General features: G+C 37.4%; 1 protein-coding gene across 5 annotated transcripts in view; it reads left to right on the forward strand.

The window, feature by feature from the left end:
- Positions 1-18,902, forward strand: part of TOX (thymocyte selection associated high mobility group box) — a 299,102-nt gene that overhangs the window by 241,367 nt on the left and 38,833 nt on the right. For all 5 annotated transcript variants that reach the window (XM_072804538.1, XM_072804539.1, XM_072804540.1 and 2 more), the window contains one exon: positions 10,300-10,581. In XM_072804538.1, coding sequence (XP_072660639.1) covers positions 10,300-10,581 — 282 coding nt within the window. The remainder of the gene's footprint in view (positions 1-10,299; positions 10,582-18,902) is intronic.

Genomic DNA, 18,902 nt, shown 5'->3' on the forward strand with positions numbered 1-18,902 from the left:
AAAGAAGATATTTGTCCAAATTAAAATTAGAACATGTAGCTCATATGTTCTAAATGAACATGTTTGCTTCACCAATAATAATTTCATTATCACCAAGTTACAGGATAGAGTTTTAATTGTGACCTTTATATCAGCAGAAGCCATGTATTTGGGATTAAAAACCTACTGCTTTAACTAGTCTAGTTAAAGACTGTAGCTTGATACATTCTGGGCTCCAACTTTTATAAAAACCAGAGAACACTTCTAATAACACTTTTCTAATTTCATGGTTCAATGCACAGTCAGTAAAGATTTAAATAATTCAGAAAGAAAGCCTATTCTCTTTCTTTATTAGAAGTTTGAGTCAGGCAAATTCTTTGACATTTAATAGGTTTTTAACCCTTTTAATAACTTTTTATAATGAAATTTATTGGCAGTTGTTTTAGAGAAAGGGTTATTATATTAGCATGAATAGCAGTCACTAGTTTTTATGATTAGTTTTGAGACCTTGACCTTATATAACTCAAAGTGTATAAAAGCATAAATGAGTAATGTTAATATTAACTAAATTAAGTATACTCAGAAATATATAGAGACTATATATAACGATATTCATCTCATTATCTAACATGCTATAAAATTTTGGCAGGCAAATATTTGAATTTTTTAATTGTTTTAAAGGAGCTTAAGGTCACTTACAGAGTCAGACACTTTAAAGGAACTGAAAGACATTGTAATTTTCCTAGACTGATTTTACCAAATTATTAATATTATGCTCAATAGGAAAGGATTTCCAGCCTTTTCCTATCTTGGTTTCATGCTATTTTAATGTTTTATAATACATTATTAAAAGGATTATTGAAAGATTTCCATACTAAAATACTAATTTAAAATTGTACTTTTCTTGAAGTCTCCAGTAACTTGAGAACATATAAATATTCTGCATAGGAAAGCTATTGGGCCCAAGCAGAATATAAGGTTTTAATTTTGCTTCTTGAGATGTACTTTTAAGTGAATGTCATGTGTATCTAATGATTTAAGAGCCTCTAAATGAACTCAAATGTCACTTTCTGAACTAATGTTAAGAAGTCAATATTCCACTTGACATCTCCATTTTTACTAGCATCCCATTAACATTGCAGTGGGAAGTATGAAATTCAGCTAAATTTTCAGGTTTAAATATAGTATAAGGGACCATTTCAGCTGGCTCGTGATGCTATAAATATACAGAGCTAGTTCTCATAGATAAACCACAACTCCCATAGGGCATGTCTCATAGCATTTCCCAATTTTCTTATCACCTATCTTTCCAATCCATTCTTTTTGTCTCAGTGCACACTCCTTTGAAAGTATTCTGATAACAAGGCCATTATTCACCCGTTCTTTGGGCACATCAAAGCAGAGATGTGAACAGACATTAGCATGTTTGAGTATACTCAAATATAAGATTATAGTCTGATGAACAAAGCACTGCCTACACTTTGTAGTGCAGATGCAAAAGGCACGATCTGTACAAATCAAGGGTTTCACTGACTCTAATCCTAGGTAGACCCAAAGCAGACTCATAGACTCCTATTACCAGAGGTGTACAGTTTTGAAAGAACTCTAATTCAGGTATTTGGGGAACCAGGGGGTTGACCTGATGGTCTCCTACACCCTTTCAGATAAGACAGTCTGCCTTCATATTCTGTCTTTAATTGGAATCATGAGAGATGCTCTTTGCCAATCAAGAGTCAAGCTTGTCTGTTGTAGATTTGTGTTTGTGTGTGTGTGTGTGTGTGTGTGTGTGTGTGTGTGTGTTATTGGAGCTGGGCAGAAGAGTCCTATCAATGGCACACTGGAGCACAAGTTCAGCTGGGTAATCCTGATGTTGACAGTTGAACAATAACAGTAGGAGACAAATCGTGTTGGCACAGAGCAATCAGAAATAGATGCCTCAATTTGAGTGGAAAACATCTTTCCAACTGTGTATCATTCACTAGACACCATAACCTTCTGGCCATTGTTGGGATCCAAAGGAGGGGTTATGTGAACAGAGTTTACAGGAGAGCATAGTGTACTGTGAACCAGAATACCTTTTTATGTATTCAAATTTTTTTGAACTTTGTATCTACCAGTTAGCCTATTAGCTGTGATCAGGGAGCCATTAACATCCGGGTTATAAGTTCAGCCTTTATGTGCGCTACTGACTTGCTCACAGCGAAACCCTGTGCTCTATGACACAAGCTGCCCGGCTTCTTCCAGAGAAGGTCTCTACAGAAGCAAGCTCTTGGCTTCCCAGAATGCTTGGTCACAACGATGTTAGTGGCTCACCAAGAACTAGAACTAGTAAGGAAAGTGACTCCAGATGGTAACAAAAGATAAACATCCACATCTTCCACAAATGTGACCCAGGTGACCAAAAACCACAAAAATAACTTTACATTTGCCAGAATATGTTCACAGTCTTTATCTTCATCCATCCATGCTGAAGCAAGCATTTAAGGTCAGTACACCTGTCTCATTTTTGTCTCCTTAAAATGTATCACTATCAAACAAACTACATCTAATATTTATCCTCTTGTCTTATCCCCTTCACCCCCCTCGAAAGTGAGCTGTGTAAGGACAGAGATCTCATCCAGTGTGATGAGATCACATCCAGTTCCTGTGGGAATTAGCATTTGTTTTGTGAGATGGTTTTAATCTTTCCCAAGGATGGTGGTTTTAGAGAGTGTGAGGTCTTTCCATTTGGCAAATACCTAATGAATTGTGCCCCAGAGTTCTTGCTTTCTTGTGATAATTAGTTTTATAATTACTATTTATCCTAACTAAACTACAAATAACCTATTTTAGTGTATTGTGAAGAAATCCAAGCCCTATTTATTCACATTGCCTTTGGAAAGCAATCAAGTTATTCTTACCCAATATTGAAGATAAAAATACATTTTCATAAAAGTGCCCAATCTTTCTTTTGAACCTCACTTTTTCCTAATCTTTGAAAATATTACATGTGCTTTGCATATATATTTTTTCCAGATTTCCCCTCTTTTGATATTAATTATCTATCTTCAGTGTCAGAAGTCTAACAGCAAAAATGTTAAAGTTTATTTAAAATGCACACATTTAAATAATGAATAGAACACAAGAGGAGACCACCTAGAAACGATTTATTTAATTTGTTTGGACAACAAATAATTTAGCTCTCTCTTGGAAATGCACTTAGGAAAATAATAAATGAAATTTGATTATTAACTTTACCCACGCATTCGTTCTGGTGTATACATTTACATATTAATTGAATCCCTGGCAAAAATACGCAATCAAATGGGGGACTTAAATAATATCAACATTTACATTCTTCTCATAGACTCTTAGAGTGCATATTCCTAAGAAAAATGAGAACTGCCTCGTCTTCTTCCTGGCCTGATTAATCACATAAGGGCTGGATGGGCTACTGAGAACAGGCTCAGAAGTTTCTCTTTAGATGCTAAAGGACGGTACATGTTTGGTAGTGTGTATAAAAGGGACGGAGAGTCAACACTTGACACAGCCTGAGCCAGCAGGGTCCCCTCACAGCCCTGGGGAAAGAGCTCCACAGCCAAGGGTGTCAAATGCCAACAGACAGAGGTAAATGGAAGAGCTTCATAGATTCCTCACATTCTCTTGTTCCTGCTGCAACTGGCAGGCATCCAGGCCTTGCCAGCAAAGACCACAGAAGACAGCAGCTGGTAAAGCCACATTAGCAAATAAGGCCTCGGGGTTTCCCATGTTTCAGGCTCTGTTCACCAACTGCTATTCACTCAAACAGCTGGATCAGAGCAGAGAGAGCCAAGACGTCGTTAGGGTTTTATGTGTACAACTGTTTTGATATGGATTGTCTGCTAGAGGCAGAGATAATGATAGCTTTCCAGGCTCACGCGTTGGACGGGGAAGTGATGCTGACATCTGAAAGGAGAAAACAGACTCTGGAAGGATCGTGAAACACACAGCTTTAAACACTGAAACGCGGGCCTTCATTTGTTCTGGGGCCGTTCGAGTGTGCGATTCGAGTGCCATTTCATCACTAATGCAACTAATGTTGTACCGAGTGTTTTGTTTTGGGGTTTTGGTAGTTGGGTTCTACCAAAATGTTACTATTTTTTTAAAAAGAATCCACAATGAGCTACCTGAGTTTTTGGGTTGGGTTGTTATTTTTTCTTTTTTCCTTTTTAAAGAAAAGCCAAGAAGCAGCAAGTGCAAACACACGCTGGAATGGGTAACAAGTAGTATACCTGAGAGTTCCCACTTGGGCCCTGTCCTTACCCCAGGGCTCTTAATGCCATAGGCAGTTGGGCAAGGAGAGGAAGGACTGTGCTACGAGCATCAAGCCGTGGATTACAAGCAAGGTCATGAGGGAGAATACATGATATCTGTTTTGGTTTCCTAATTGATTTTAACTGAGTTCTTGCCTTCCATTGATGGAAAAAGATTTTGAAGGAATGTGATGGAAATCTTCTCTTCATCATGGCAATCTTCCTCCGTTTCTTTCATTGACATTTTTTAGCTCCTGTCACCATAAGACAGTATCAGTCCTCAGTAGCAAACAGTAAAATTTAAGGAAACTGCTCTGATTTTCAAAACAGCAAAATCAAGCACCCGTTTTCAATGGAGTCCGTTTCCCCAATGGGAAGATACATATTAAGAGCCATTCAAGGGTAGCCTGGCTGGCTCAGCAGTTTAGCGCCACCTTAGGCCCAGGGCGTGATCCTGGAGACCTGGGATCGAGTCCCACATCGGGCTCCCCGCATGGAGCCTGCTTCTCCCTCTGCCTGTGTCTCTGCCTCTCTTTCTCTGTCTCTCCATAATAAATAAATAAATAAATAAATAAATAAATAAATAAATAAGCCATTCAAAACTAAAATGCCAACAACACCAAGGACTTTTAGCCAAGAAAAAATGAAGTTCACTGGGTTCGAAATAAACAAAATGAGAAATAAACACATTAGAAAGTCCCTTTGAGACACTTGAATCCTGAGAATTTGGCAAATGTAGCTCCCAAAAGATCAAGGATTTATAATCCTGTTTATGTGAAGCCAGCATCCTGACTCCTCATTGTACCTGGCCTAAACATCTCTTCAGTGTAACCCAAGAAAGACATGTTGATGTGCGGGTGATGTGCCATGATCTGTGCTAGATACTAGGGCTAACTGGTAAACAAAAGAGATTCTGTCCCTGTCTTTTTGAGTTTATAATCTATTAAAGTTAAGACTGGGTTTAACTGTGTTAAAAGAAAGCTAAAAATGAGAGTGACTCTAAAAAAGATAGTTACTTTCCTTTCACGTTAAAGACTCCCACGGTTAAGTAGATTGCCCAGGGTCTGGTAGCTCTGTAATAACCACTCCAGCACCTTTTTCTTAGATCTCCAATGTCCTAACTGGAGTGTCTCCAATGTGTCTGGTTCAAGACATTTTCCCAAGCTCTCGTGATCACACCCACACTTTCTCCAACAGGAAAGAACAATGGGCAGTAAGCCTTTCCTTTTAAGGGGATTTCTTAGAAGTACCACACACTTTGTTACATTTCAGCAGCCAAAACATGGTCACGTGGCCTGACAGAGCTGCAAAGGAAGGTGGGTAGTGCTCTTCGTTGGCTAGAGTCGTGGCTAGACAGCTTAATACTGGAGGCCTGTCCCTTAGGACAAAAGTAGTGTGTCAGAGGGTACAGCCTGAGGTTTCCGCCACAAGAGAGACAGACATTATTCAAATTTCCTTTTCCTCTTATGACCACTATTAGATGAAGTTCACTGGAAAAAAGAAAACTCCTCAAACTGGTTGGTTGGTTTACACTGGTAGTATTCATTTCTTCACTTATATACTGACTCCGCAAATATGTTTTGAATACTTGAAATGCCTAATTTAATTAAAAAGAGAACTGAGGAGGGATTGCAAAATGCGTTAGTCATACTAATGAAGATTACTGTCTGGAAGGTATAGACAGACTAAGAAATTTACAAGTGGTGACCAATAAAGAAAGTACAGACAAATGCTTTAGCAGTTCAGAATAAGAAGATTCTGCAAGCTTTGTAGATTAGATGATTTTTGAACTTGACTTTAAAATGTATTTAGGGGATCCCTGGGTGGCGCAGCGGTTTGGCTGGAGACCCGGGATCGAATCCCACGTCGGGCTCCCGGTGCATGGAGCCTGCTTCTCCCTCTGCCTGTGTCTCTGCCTCTCTCTCTCTCTCTCTCTCTCTCTGTGTGTGTGACTATCATAAATAAAAAATAAAATAAAATAAAAATTAAAAACAATTAAAAGAAAAATAAAATGTATTTAGGTTTGGGACGCCTGGGTAGCTCAGCTGTTGAGCGCCTATCTTTGGCTCAGGGCATGATCCTGGGGTTCTGGGATCAAGTCCCACATCGGGCTCCCCGACAGGGAGCCTGCTTCTCCCTCTGTCTATGTCTCTTGTCTCTGTCTCTCATGAATAAATAAATAAAATCTTTAAAAATAAATAAATAAAATGTATTTAGTGTTTAGATACATGAATATGGTAATAGCATTATGGAATTGTGAAAAGGGCACAAATGTGTAGAGCATATATCAATTCGGCTTTGATCTTTGTTGGTGGAGAGATCTGAGATCACTTAAGCTCCCCATCCTCAATAAACATGTTCAAAACAGACATCTCTATAGGGCTGCCTCAAAGGGGAATAATAAGGCTCACTAGATAAAATTACCGAACAAATCACAAATCACTGTGCAAAGTTTGTTTTTTTTTAACTCTCCTTGAAATCTGTCTGACAGCAAATGCTGAAAGAGCAACATAGCCAAAGACACTTATTCAAGGGAAAGAGACAGAGGCAAGGAATAGCAATTAATTGTGTTTGGCTGAGGAATAATGGTGTGAAGGACAAATCTGGGGAATAAGGCTTATTTGGAACCTTTCATGGCATGCTGAAGAGTTTGGATTTCATTTGGTAGGCAGATATCACTGGAAAGGTTTTGAACCTGTGGCTTAGAAGATCAATCCTGCAAGACTCTTCAGGGTGAATGTGAAGAGATTATTTTATTTAAGTAGTCATTGCAAGCCAAGAGGCAATGAAGGCTTGAAATATGTGAACGAGTGTGGAAATGAAAAGAAGGGCTGGTGGAAGAGTTATTTTAGAGTAGACTCAGCGGAACTCACAAGAGTTTGGTAGGAAAGAATAAAAAATTACTAGAACATTTTGAGTAGAAGTGACAGGGCGGATGAAGGTGTCATCAACAGAAACGGGCCACACAGTACATAACAAGTTCGAAAAAGGAAACTTCGAGATGGAAGAAATGTGACTTACGGAGAAATGTTAGGAAATAATTTAGGGGTGGAAAGCTGTAGGAAGAAGAGAAGCCACTGAAAAGTCCAGAAGAATCAAAGAGAAGAACGTTGTTGTTAAGAATGCCCTAGGTGAATTATTCACAATAAGTTAAAAATATTGGAAGTTAACGGCAAATAATATTTCACAAGTTGAAGTTTTGTATTTGGCATTAAGACTATAGTCCATCAGTATCTTTCTAGAAGGAAATCGGTAATCAAAACATTTGCTTACCTTCATGAGCTAACCAATTAATCTTATTTTTCAGTAATCAGACTTCATCCAGTTTAATTTCCCCCATATTATACATTAGGCAGTGATTAATACTGAACTGACATCTATGAAAGCAAGGTAAAATGGAAATACTCCTAATTTGGAAATGGATGTTAATATCTGACAGTCTTAAGTGCATCCGAGTGCTGAAGAGATGACTATGCTCTCCAATTTGTGCTTGTGACCCTCCACACAGGAAAATCATTCTTTGATTCAGAGTTAAAACTGCTGTCTGCTTGGCCAAATATCATGGTGTCATGATATTTTCGAACTAATGACGAGTATGTTGAGAAAGAGGTAGCCTGTTGAGTATTTCATTCTCCTTACCCAGACAGATACTTTACCCCACTTTGGTGATGCCTACCTTCTTCTACCAATAAAACAAAGGTTAGAATACAAGTTTTAGTAGTCAGAGTGCTAATTAACATGACTTCAGGATATTAGAAATTAGACTTGAAAAGTCACTCACTTAATGCCTCTTCTGCGTACTTTCAAAAGTTGGTCCTGATTTTTATGATATCCTCTGTCAATGGCACAATTTTATGGGGAGCTGCTAAATCTAGTACTACTTCATAAGGATGATCAGATTATAGAAGTTACGTGAACACCTGAGAAGGGAAAAAAACTATTTTAGTATATGTGAGCGGAAACCACATGAATGGGCTACATAAAAATCAGTTTGGGTAGACAACGTTTGATAAGGTGGTTTTGATTAGCTTTAACTATAAATCTCTCCCTGGGACATGTAAAATGTCAAATTGGCTGCCAATACGTAGGAAGCTTCAAAGTGTGGAGTTGAGAGATGCAGATTTTAACTCCCACTCTGTGGTTTAGGGAAGTCATTTAACCTCTCTGAGCTTTATTCATTCACTTATTATTTTTAATCATTTCTGTATTTATTCAACAGACAGGCAACAGGCTTGTAGTGTGGCTTGCCCCTAAGGTTCCTCTTCTATACACTGAGAAGGGATCACTAAATGCCCTCGCAGCTCTAATGTGTATCAATGAATACACATTAGCATCAGAACTACTTTTGGAGCATTGGAGGAATACAGTTTGAATTATGGGAAAAGGTGTTGATTTGCACACGGAAAGCAGCAGATACAGAACCACAGGCTGGCCTAAGCCTTCACGGAGAAGAGTTAGAGTCTAGGATGATGCATGGAACGAAGTCAGAGGGTGAAGGGCAAGAGCCGGAAAGGTCGAAAGGATGGTGCTGACTAATAGGAAAGACCTCATGGTAGAGACAGTAAACCTAACCCAGGAAACACAGGCAGACATCTCTTCCGTCCCACCTCCAGTTTCAGACAGATCTAACTAGGTTGGTAAAATGACTAGGCAGCAATGGTAGAAAATGATTTTATTACCAAAAGAAAAAAAAAAGAGCCTATGACTAAGTAACTTGATTGACCTTTACAGTATTTCTATGTCGTGGGAACATTTGCAGACAGGCAATTATGGGGCATTCTGACACCATGTGGGATGTTTTTTCTTTGAAATAGAGAAAGATAACACTATTAATTTTTTTGACTAACCGTACACCTCTTCACTGCCCTTATTTTTTCCATGTTTTTCTTTTGTCTCCTGTTTTATAAGCCTCTACCTGCATGAACTCCCCAACTCTCCTCAGAGTGAAAGAACTGAACCACTTCTACGAGCACCGCGAAATACTCATTAGTTTAAGTTTGCAAATGCCAGAGAAACATTAAGTGAAATCCACTATACTCCTCTTATACAACACATTTGACCTCTAGATACGTTAAGAGCTTCATCCTCCAATGCTTTTAATTCTAATCCTTGCAGAGACAAAATTCATTGCTTGAATTACAAGAATGAGTCTCATTAAGGCTAAAAAGCAGTGACCCAGATAGCATAATGGATTAATATGGTGACCTTGCAACTTTGCAGCTTTACTTTCAAATTTGACTGTGCAGTCAAATCATTTCAATAGTCAATTAATCAATTGGTTAATACCAGCTGGTAGTGCTCTGAGTCTGGAAGTTAGTAGATCATTTTAGCCAATACTAGCCTACACGGAATTAAACTAAGAATCATAGCACATTTAATTCACAAAACCTTTCTTAAGTGATCAGAATAAAAGAAACTGGGTTTCATGAATTGCCATAATGCTGTAATGACTAACAATTACATAATTTTGACACTCTAATAAGCATCAGTGTTTTGAAACCTATGCCGTCAGGCACGCCGGGTGGCTCAGTGGTTTAGCGCCACCTTCGGCCCAGGGTGTGATCCTGGAGACCTGGGATCGAGTCCCATGTCAGGCTCCCTGCATGGAGCCTGCTTCTTCCTCTGCCTGTGTCTCTGTCTCTGTCTCTCTCGCTCTCTCTCTCTCTCTCTCTCTCGCTCTCTCTGTGTGTATCTCATGAATAAATAAATAAATAATCTTAAAAAAAGGAATTGAAACCTATGCCATCAATATCTAATACTATATATGTTTGCATTCCATTCATAAAGAAAGACTGTAAATATAATTAGTCAGGTCTTGACTAATGAAATGTGATGTCGAATGAATTCTCAATTTCTATTCTTTTAGTAACAGTACCTCTAGAGTGATTAATATACCATTCGGGTATTTTAAGGAGAGGTTTGGGGTTGAGGTGGATATAGGTAAAGTTTACCAGGACACGCTACAGAATTTTCAAAGTCTAAGGAATTAAAAAAATTTTTTTTCCAGAAATATTTTTGTGAAAACTATTCCTGTCTTTGTTTTTGGTAGATGCAAGATATCCGGAATCCGGAAGGAACTCAGTACGGCTCCCATCCCCAGATGGCAGCCATGAGACCAAGGGGTCAGCCTGCAGACATCAGGCAGCAGCCAGGAATGATGCAGCATGGCCAGCTGACCACCATCAACCAGTCCCAGCTCAGTGCTCAGCTTGGCTTGAATATGGGAGGAAACAGTGTCCCTCACAACTCGCCATCTCCACCCGGGAGCAAGTCCGCAACTCCTTCCCCATCTAGTTCAGTGCATGAAGACGAAGGTGATGATACCACGAAGGTATGACTGGATTATTTTCAGGACCTATAGGAAATGCTTGTTGCCCAAAAAGAGTATTCTTTAGCACATTCCTTGAGCTGTTTCTATCATCCAACTGAGAAACATTGGTGGGGGGCATACTTTTTTTTAATGAGGTTACAAAGTGAATAGATTAAATCACTTGCTTTTCCGGTTACATTTTCAAGTCCCTAGTAAATCATTTAAATATAGATGTATTAAGCATGAAAGTAGATGTCATCCACAAAATATAAGGTCCGCATAGTGAGTATGGAGAGTAAGTCTTGTAGGACTCAACATCCAAAATTAAGCTTAATTCACCACTCATTCCAAAAATAATCTATTTCAGCTTCATAATTTTATTTTAAAAATGAAACATCTCAGGGATATAGTGGTGGCTGCGTGTGTCTCTGTGTGTGTGTGTGTGAGAGAGAGAGAGAGAGAGAGAGAGATGGTCAGATGAAACCTTTGAGATTATCTGACCCAACCATTTCATACGGATAATGCGGAAGGTAAGGACCAGGGATATTCTATGACTCCCTTCCATAAGCAAAAGCCTGGATGTTTCCTTGCTTACTTTTTGTTAACTCCTTGCCAACATGACTGGCTGGCTCTGTGGCACATTAAGTTATCTACATAGGAAGACGGGCCTTGAGTATCCTTAGATTGGGAAATTAGCTACTGTAGTACTTTGAAGGCTTTAGTTCTTTAAGATATTTTAGCTTTTTTAAATGCACCGAAATCAAGTACATTTTTGCTCAAAAACACCAAAATAATCTTTCCATTGCCTTGTCAGTCAAGTGTCTTCCAAATTTGTCCCAGTGAGAAAGAACACATGTGCCCATTTACCAAAAAACCACTCACAGCTACAGTATTTCCTATTCCTTCCCTTTGTTCCTTTAATCTAATGATTTGTCCCTTGTGGCAGCCCTTGGTTTTCTTTTGACTTTTGCAAGAATGTTGTTTTGGGGAAATTAATCTGCCAACATGCCACTGGAAGCCACCCAAGTGGGAATCTGACCTATATGGTTAACTTTCCAGTAGCTACACTATTTTTTCAAAGTTACAAATAAATAGTGACTCGGGTTTCTTGAGCCTGATGACAAAGACAAGTCTGCATTGACTATATTTTATTCTTCTCAGTATTAACACTCTGGTGCTTGGGGCCTTGATCCTTAAAAAGAAAAGAAAAGAAAAAAGAAAAGAAAAGAAAGAAAAGAAAAGAAAAAAGAAAGAAAAGAAAAGAAAAGAAAAAAAACTACTCCTCCCAAGGCTAGTTAATTCCAAGAGATAGAGTATGACTCCCCTGTGAGCACACTTTTGATAAATAAACCAACCAGTCCAGAGCCCACTGCCTCTAAGTCCCCGCAGGACCAGGTACCGGACAACTAGGAACCACCTCCATAGCCCAAGGCCCACTGAAATTGTTCAAACTATATCCGATCCTTAACTTATTCAGCATACCTGGTCCACCTCATGCATTCCTTCCCACAAAAACCCCAGTAAAGGCTCTGGGCCATGCCGTCATGCTTTGCCCCCTCTCTCTCTGTCTTCCTCCTAAGCCATCCTGAGTGGTATGCTGTGCCTTCCATTTCTAGGTATCTGTGAATATGAACTGTTCCTTCATGACAGTCATTTCTATGTCTGCTATCTTACCACCTCTGATTAGAACAAATCCTAAGCCCATTTTTAGAGCAACTGCATAACTAAATGTCATCCTTTCCACCTTAACAAGCTTTTCCTTGTTGGTCAATGAACCAGTCTCTCATGAAATAAGGTAAGAAGGCAGGAGACTAAAAAAAAAAAAAAAAAAAAAAAAAAGAAGGCAGGAGACTAATTGATATTACATAAATAATTTATTGGGCTAGTGATGATCTGACCTTTAGCTGACCATTAGAGGGCAAAATGGGTATTATTCTAATGGAACCTAAGAGTTGATGAGTACCTGGACCTAAATGTGGACACCAAGAATTTGTTGGTGGCTGGCAATTCTGATATTGAGTTATGCCTGGGTAATTCAGGTTAATTTCCTAAACATAAATGATAAGTACTGTATTACAAGGGGAAAAAATTCATGGTCTGCCTATAGTAAATATCAATTTGTGCATCTGGATTATATTTTTATCAGTATTCATTGCTGACATTTCAGGAAATTAATGCTAAATTAGCATCTTCTGACAACAAATTTTATGCAGGATTATCTTACTTACAATAACACTTTGCACTCTTCAACTTACATGAGTAGAAGACTGAGTAGAAACCAGAAATTCGTAGAATTAACATTTGCAGATTCTGCTATTTCCCATTTTCCCATAAGATCCATATAGTGTAATTTTGCTGGGGGATAAATTTGTATGAGGAGGTTCCAGGCTGGTGTGAAACTTTACTGGTGCTTATCCTTCCAATCGTTCAACATCCACATCGTAAAATAATTTATGGCTCATCATTAATGATGGTACAAGTGCTGTATAGTAGAACTTATATTCTGTAGTGTTATATTTTTAAAGTAGTCACATGTAAAGGCTTAGGGTTAGATTTCTCAAGAATGTCCTCGTTAAGATGGCTTTTTGTCTCCACAGATATTTTCAAGTTCATCTTTAGTTTAAGTGTATTTTCCATCTCAAGAAAATCTACCTTCCTGCTCCTGCTCTACACATATTCTTCACCTTCTCTCTAATCCAAAATCTTCCTACCCATTTTTTCAACTTATGTTTATTAAATGGGGGAAAAAAAACCCTGCTCAGAGTTTTTTGAAAATGCTCAGCATTCTTCATCACAGTAAAAGATTAAACTGGAATTTTTTTCCTTTATATGTGAGCAGGATTTATGTGGAATGTTGTACTGCTGCAGCTTGAGCTAAACGTGAAAGAGCATGAAGTCAAAAAGATCACTTAAATCATTTCTAACAAGAGAACTAAAAAAGGAATATTTAGTCTCATACCAGAAAAAAAAAAGCTTACAAATCTTCCCTCTTCACACTTTGAGTTCTTGTAAGCAATTACATATTGAATCCAGTTTATCTAATTGAACAATTAAAAGAAATAAGTTTTTTTTGACAGAGAGAAATATTGTAAATACATCAGTAAAATAAATTATCACCTTATAAACACTACCCATGGTTCTGATTGCTATGGAGCTGTGTTGACAGCCTAAAGTCATAAACTAGACATACAGTAAAACATCAAAGAAATATAAACTTGGGTAGCTTGTGGTTCTAAGCCTATAATCCAGGACTTGTAATACAACAGACACTATAAGACACTTAAAGTATCTGGCATTAGAAGTGTATTTTTAGCACAGTTTTCCCTTTCGGGAAATTATGGGCTGAGAATCACAGTATATCTTTTTCCATCCTTTTACTTTCAACCTTTCTGCTGGAAATATCCTTAAGTTTTATATAGGTTCCTTGTAAATGGCATATAGTTAGACAGTTCTTACTTTTAAATGAAACCGGCTCTATTTATATTCATATAATTACTAAAATATTTGGGTTTATTTCTCCACTTAAATATGTTGCTTTCTCTTTGCCCCACATGTTCTATGATTCTTTTTCTCCTTCTTACCTTCCTTAAGATTATTCTTGTTTTTCTCATTCCATAATTTTCCATGGTAAGATTGGAAATTGTGTCCTTTCTCATTTAGTATCTACCGCTGATGCACAAATGTGTAAAATTCTAACATTGATTGATAGCTTTACTCTTCTTATAATATTTTACTCCCAACGTCCTTCAACACTATGGAGTAGTTATTGCTGTTGTTTTAATCATAATTTAATTAAATCATGTCATTTAATAATCTCCATGAAACATGATTTTGGTTATTTTTACAGCCTTTTTTTTCTTTAGATTTTTTTTTTTTTACATATTTAGTATTTTCTTTCATCTGACATCATTATCCCATATGCCTTTAAATTTCTCTTTCATGAGCATTTACTGGGAACATGATTGCCTTAAAAAGTACTTTCACTCTGTGTGGAATCTTAGACTGATACTGATTGTCTTCTATCCTATCGAAGACATTCTATTACTCTATGACAATTTGATTTTCATTATCGCTTTTGAGAATTCTACTGCTTCATTGTCTTTTCTTTGAAAGTGATCTGTCTTTTCTCTGACTAGTTTTAAGATCTTCTTTTGCCTTTTGAACCCTGCAGCTTCACCGTGGGTCTTTAAATTTACTGTGAACCTAATACTTCCGTTCTACATCAGTTCCCGGAAATTTTCAGCCATTCATGTTTTTGGAATATTGACTTTCCCCCATCCTCCCTTGCAATTCTGTAATTCTGATAAGACATACACTAGACCTTCATATTTTCTGTTTTTCTGCCCCTTTGTATTACAATTCTGCTTAATTTATTGGTGTTAATTTCCCACTTCATAATTCTCTTTTCAGCTGGATGTGATCTGAAATTAAAGCTGATCTCTTGAGATTTTCATTACAATTATTATATTTCTAATTTTATTTGTTTTTTTTTTTTCTCACATCTGTCTGGGCTGCCTTTTGAGTTGCTTGTTCTTTCTCCATATATCTCATTCTTTTGTTCTTTTGACAGTTCCTGCTAATTCCAACACATTAAGTCTTTCGAGGTCTGTTTCTATTGTCTGTAGTTGATGATGGCTCTTGGTTTTGATGCCATGTTCCATTTGGCTTTTTGGCTTTTAGCTTAAGAGCTGGTGCTCATTAAAACTTTATGAAGATTCTATCAGACCTGGTCCAAGGGAAGATTCCTCTAAGGATGATTTGTGTTTGCTTCTCCAAGCATCTCAGGCCATTAGGATCTAGAACCACTCCTGGCTTTTTTCAGGTCACCCAAAGTAGTATGTATTTAGAGTATCCATCCTTAACAAATGCTGTTTCTGTTGGTAAATTACCACAAAAGGTATTTTCCATTCTCCATTCAGTATTTTCTTTGCAGGTTCTGAGAGGGTGCATTCAGGGGAAGTTGTTTTATCCCAGAATGGCATTGGGAGTCTAATTCTTCTCTGTCCTGACTTTGATAGCAACCCTCCTGTTAAGCACCCCACTTTTGGTCAGCTCTGGGCTTTGTCTTCTATCTACTGTGCATTTGACTCAATTTTACCAGGCTCAGCAACTATCTTCAAGATGAAAGCTGCCTTCAGTACTCTGCTTACTCCTTTGAGTTCCTGCTTTCACTTACTTTTTGCTTTTAAGAGTTTCTTACTAAGCTGCAAGTTCATCAATGCATGTGCTTTGCCTCGCTGGACAGAAAAAGATTTTTTTTTCCTCAAAGCAAATAGGATAAGTCACTAGAGCAACAATTAAATAAGCTCTTAGAAAAGTGCTTTTTATTTACCACCGTTCTGAAGGCAAGAAGATTCCTGAATAAAGAAAAAATGATAAGCAGACAGGTTTCTGCAAACACTAAGTGAAATCAAGCAATGTTAGAACCAAGTGTCAAGTCACATTATCTAGCAATAGGACAGCAAATTGGCACTGCAAAGTCTATTATTTTCCACATTGAGCTGTATTTATAATGCAATTGTTCAACACTTCTTATGATGTAAGATCTATGATTCTTCTAAAGAATTCCTTAGACCCTAGCACATGAAAAAATATATATTCCTCATTTATCAAAAATAAAGTGATCCCATTGGTTAAGGCTGAGTTTAGCAAACTAGTTCTGGGGAAAAATAATAAAATTCAGTCAGACAGTTAGTACCTGATTCTAAACAGTTATTTGAAAAATCCATTTAAGTAATTAAATTATACTAGGATAAATTATTTTCAAGGTATATATGTTCTTAGATGATTCATGCCCTAGGTAATCGAACACACTTCACTAATTCATGGAATAAAAATAAAGTGAGGTTAAACATAGGCACCTGGCATTTTATTCCACAGGACCCTATGCCAGCATTCTTGTGCTTTCTTGTATGGCAGAAAGAATATTTTAGATTCTTTCGATACAAAAGAATAAGAAATAAATATACTGCCCTAGACAGGCAAATTTGGAAAAGACCAAGTGAATTCAACAAAATCGATGAATATAACTATTAGGTATATATAATTATAATCAACTCTTTTCCTCACCTGAAAGTAATTTTTCTGGACAGTAGCCTGAATTTCTTATCCTTACATAAGGCCACTGAATTATCTTTGCTAAGCTCATCCTAAAACAATACTTAGCTATGTTTTGCAGATCGGGGATCCTTAAAAATGAATTTGCTTTATAAACTGTGATACAGATTCGTGCTTCTGAATCATTTCAAAAGTAAGGCATTTCATAAACTTTTTTTTATAATTGATGATTTGAGTCATTGAATGCACTGTTATTATTAATGATAATAATAAACCTGATTGCAAAATGAAAGAAGTAGTACAGCCTTGCTGATTTCACAGTAACTAGATGACTTACTTTCCATGCTTATATGAATTTATTCTCATAAGGGGATTTTAGATGGCATAGTTTAGAAAGGAAAGAGAGAATGAATTTAAGTAGCAAAATTTTTCACTTACAGCAACAGTACCATCACAAAAAAGTGCTGTGATATGCCCTGTTTCTATGGCGAAGATTTTATAATATTTACTTTATATGATAAGAGTTATAAGTGGAGTTCTGTGTTGTTTGTTCAGCCTATTATGCAGATGGTGCTTGATTAAAATCTATTTTAAACTACAGCGATTACTGCAAGATAGTGTGCATTAAACAGCTCTCCCAGCTCCATTAAAGGCTTTGGGACCGCGGCAGTTTATTTTAAATATGCTTATAGACGTTTCTAACTTCTCCAGGGACATTTCAATATCAATGATTCTCTTTCCTTGAGAGTCTTAACTCCTGTACTCTGTATTCTTAAGAAGTATTATCTAAGCAACACCGTTAACACACGCTTTTTTTTTTAAGTGAAAAATGTTGTTTTCTTGTGATAAATAAGTTAAATACATCACTATAATTAAGCAACAAGACATGGCAGGAGTGGATTATCAGAAGCCTAAGGACACCTCTAGGGATTTTAGAAATAAATCTGTGTCTACAAGTAAGTGACATGAAGCACACGCATCTGTGTAAAGCTTATGTGAGAGTAATATTAATCTATGCATTTTCGTATGCATTTATTTATTCACTAGTGCTTTAATTGTTGTGAAATAAACCTGTAGTTGATCAGAATTACACGTAGGGCCTCAACCCAGCCATGATATTATTTGTTATGATTTTCATACAACTTTTGTAGGTGTTTCAAAGGTCTTTGTCTTGTCACTCTGAGCCTTTGCTCACTGCTGTAGGTAACAGAGTGGACATGTGTGGTGATCCCACACATGTGCAGGACCCCACGCTGAGGCTGAGGGGAAAGCAAGATAAACAGCACCTGGTCCTTATTTTCAATGCTCTTGTCATCATGGAGAGTTTCTATTTTTGCGTTAGATGGTTTCTTCTCTATTCTAAAGACTATGATGTTGGGATTCACTTTAACTCTCCAGTCTCAGAACCCTAGTGACTCCAGAAATATTTACTCTAAAACAATGCTCAGGGGTGTCTCAGTGGCCAAGGCCATGATCCTAGGATCCTGAGATCGAGTCCCACATCAGGCTACCCCACAGGGAGCCTGCTTCTCCCTCTGCCTGTGTCTCTGCCTCTCTCTCTCTGTGTCTTTCATGAATAAATAAATAAAATCTTTTTTAAAAAAATAAAATAAAATAACAATGCCCACTACACAGTGCTGTACTGTTCACACACTCATCATGTGTGACTGTGTACATTTAAATTTAACTAACTAAAAATTAAGTAAATAAAAAAATACACTCTGTCAGTTGTGGCACCCCTTTTAGACAGCACAGAGAATATTCCCATCATTCCAGAAACGTCTAGGAGATAATGCTGCTCTGGACTTTAGAAGTCAGGGCCTCTTAGAAAATTAGGATGTAGAATTATAAGCTTTCATCCACCTAAGTAGGAATTCAGGATCTAGACAATCCTCAAAATTAAGGTTTAGAGACCTATTACAAATCCATTTAGCTATGTTTCTACCACAGTTATTCATCATCGTGTTCATCCCAAATAGTTAGTGGTCAAAAGAGCCAGGTATTTTTCAAAATGCAGTCTGTTACTGGCATGTAAGTGAATCCAAATTATAACCACATATTTTTTCTTCAAGGAGGCTTTGCATAGTGTTTTTCGAATATGTGATGAAACTACCTCCAGAAAGCAGGCCTTAAAAATCCCCATTTGATTACACAGAATCCAAGATAACTGCCCATTTCTTCACCCTCAGAAACACAAGAAAAATGCAAAATGAAAAGTAAGACCCCCCACACACCAGGAAGTTCAAGTGGTGGACACCCTTAAACTTCACATAGCACTGCCCAAC

This window comes from Canis lupus, chromosome 28 (assembly GCF_048164855.1).
Source record: "Canis lupus baileyi chromosome 28, mCanLup2.hap1, whole genome shotgun sequence".
Taxonomy (NCBI): Eukaryota; Metazoa; Chordata; class Mammalia; order Carnivora; family Canidae; genus Canis; species Canis lupus.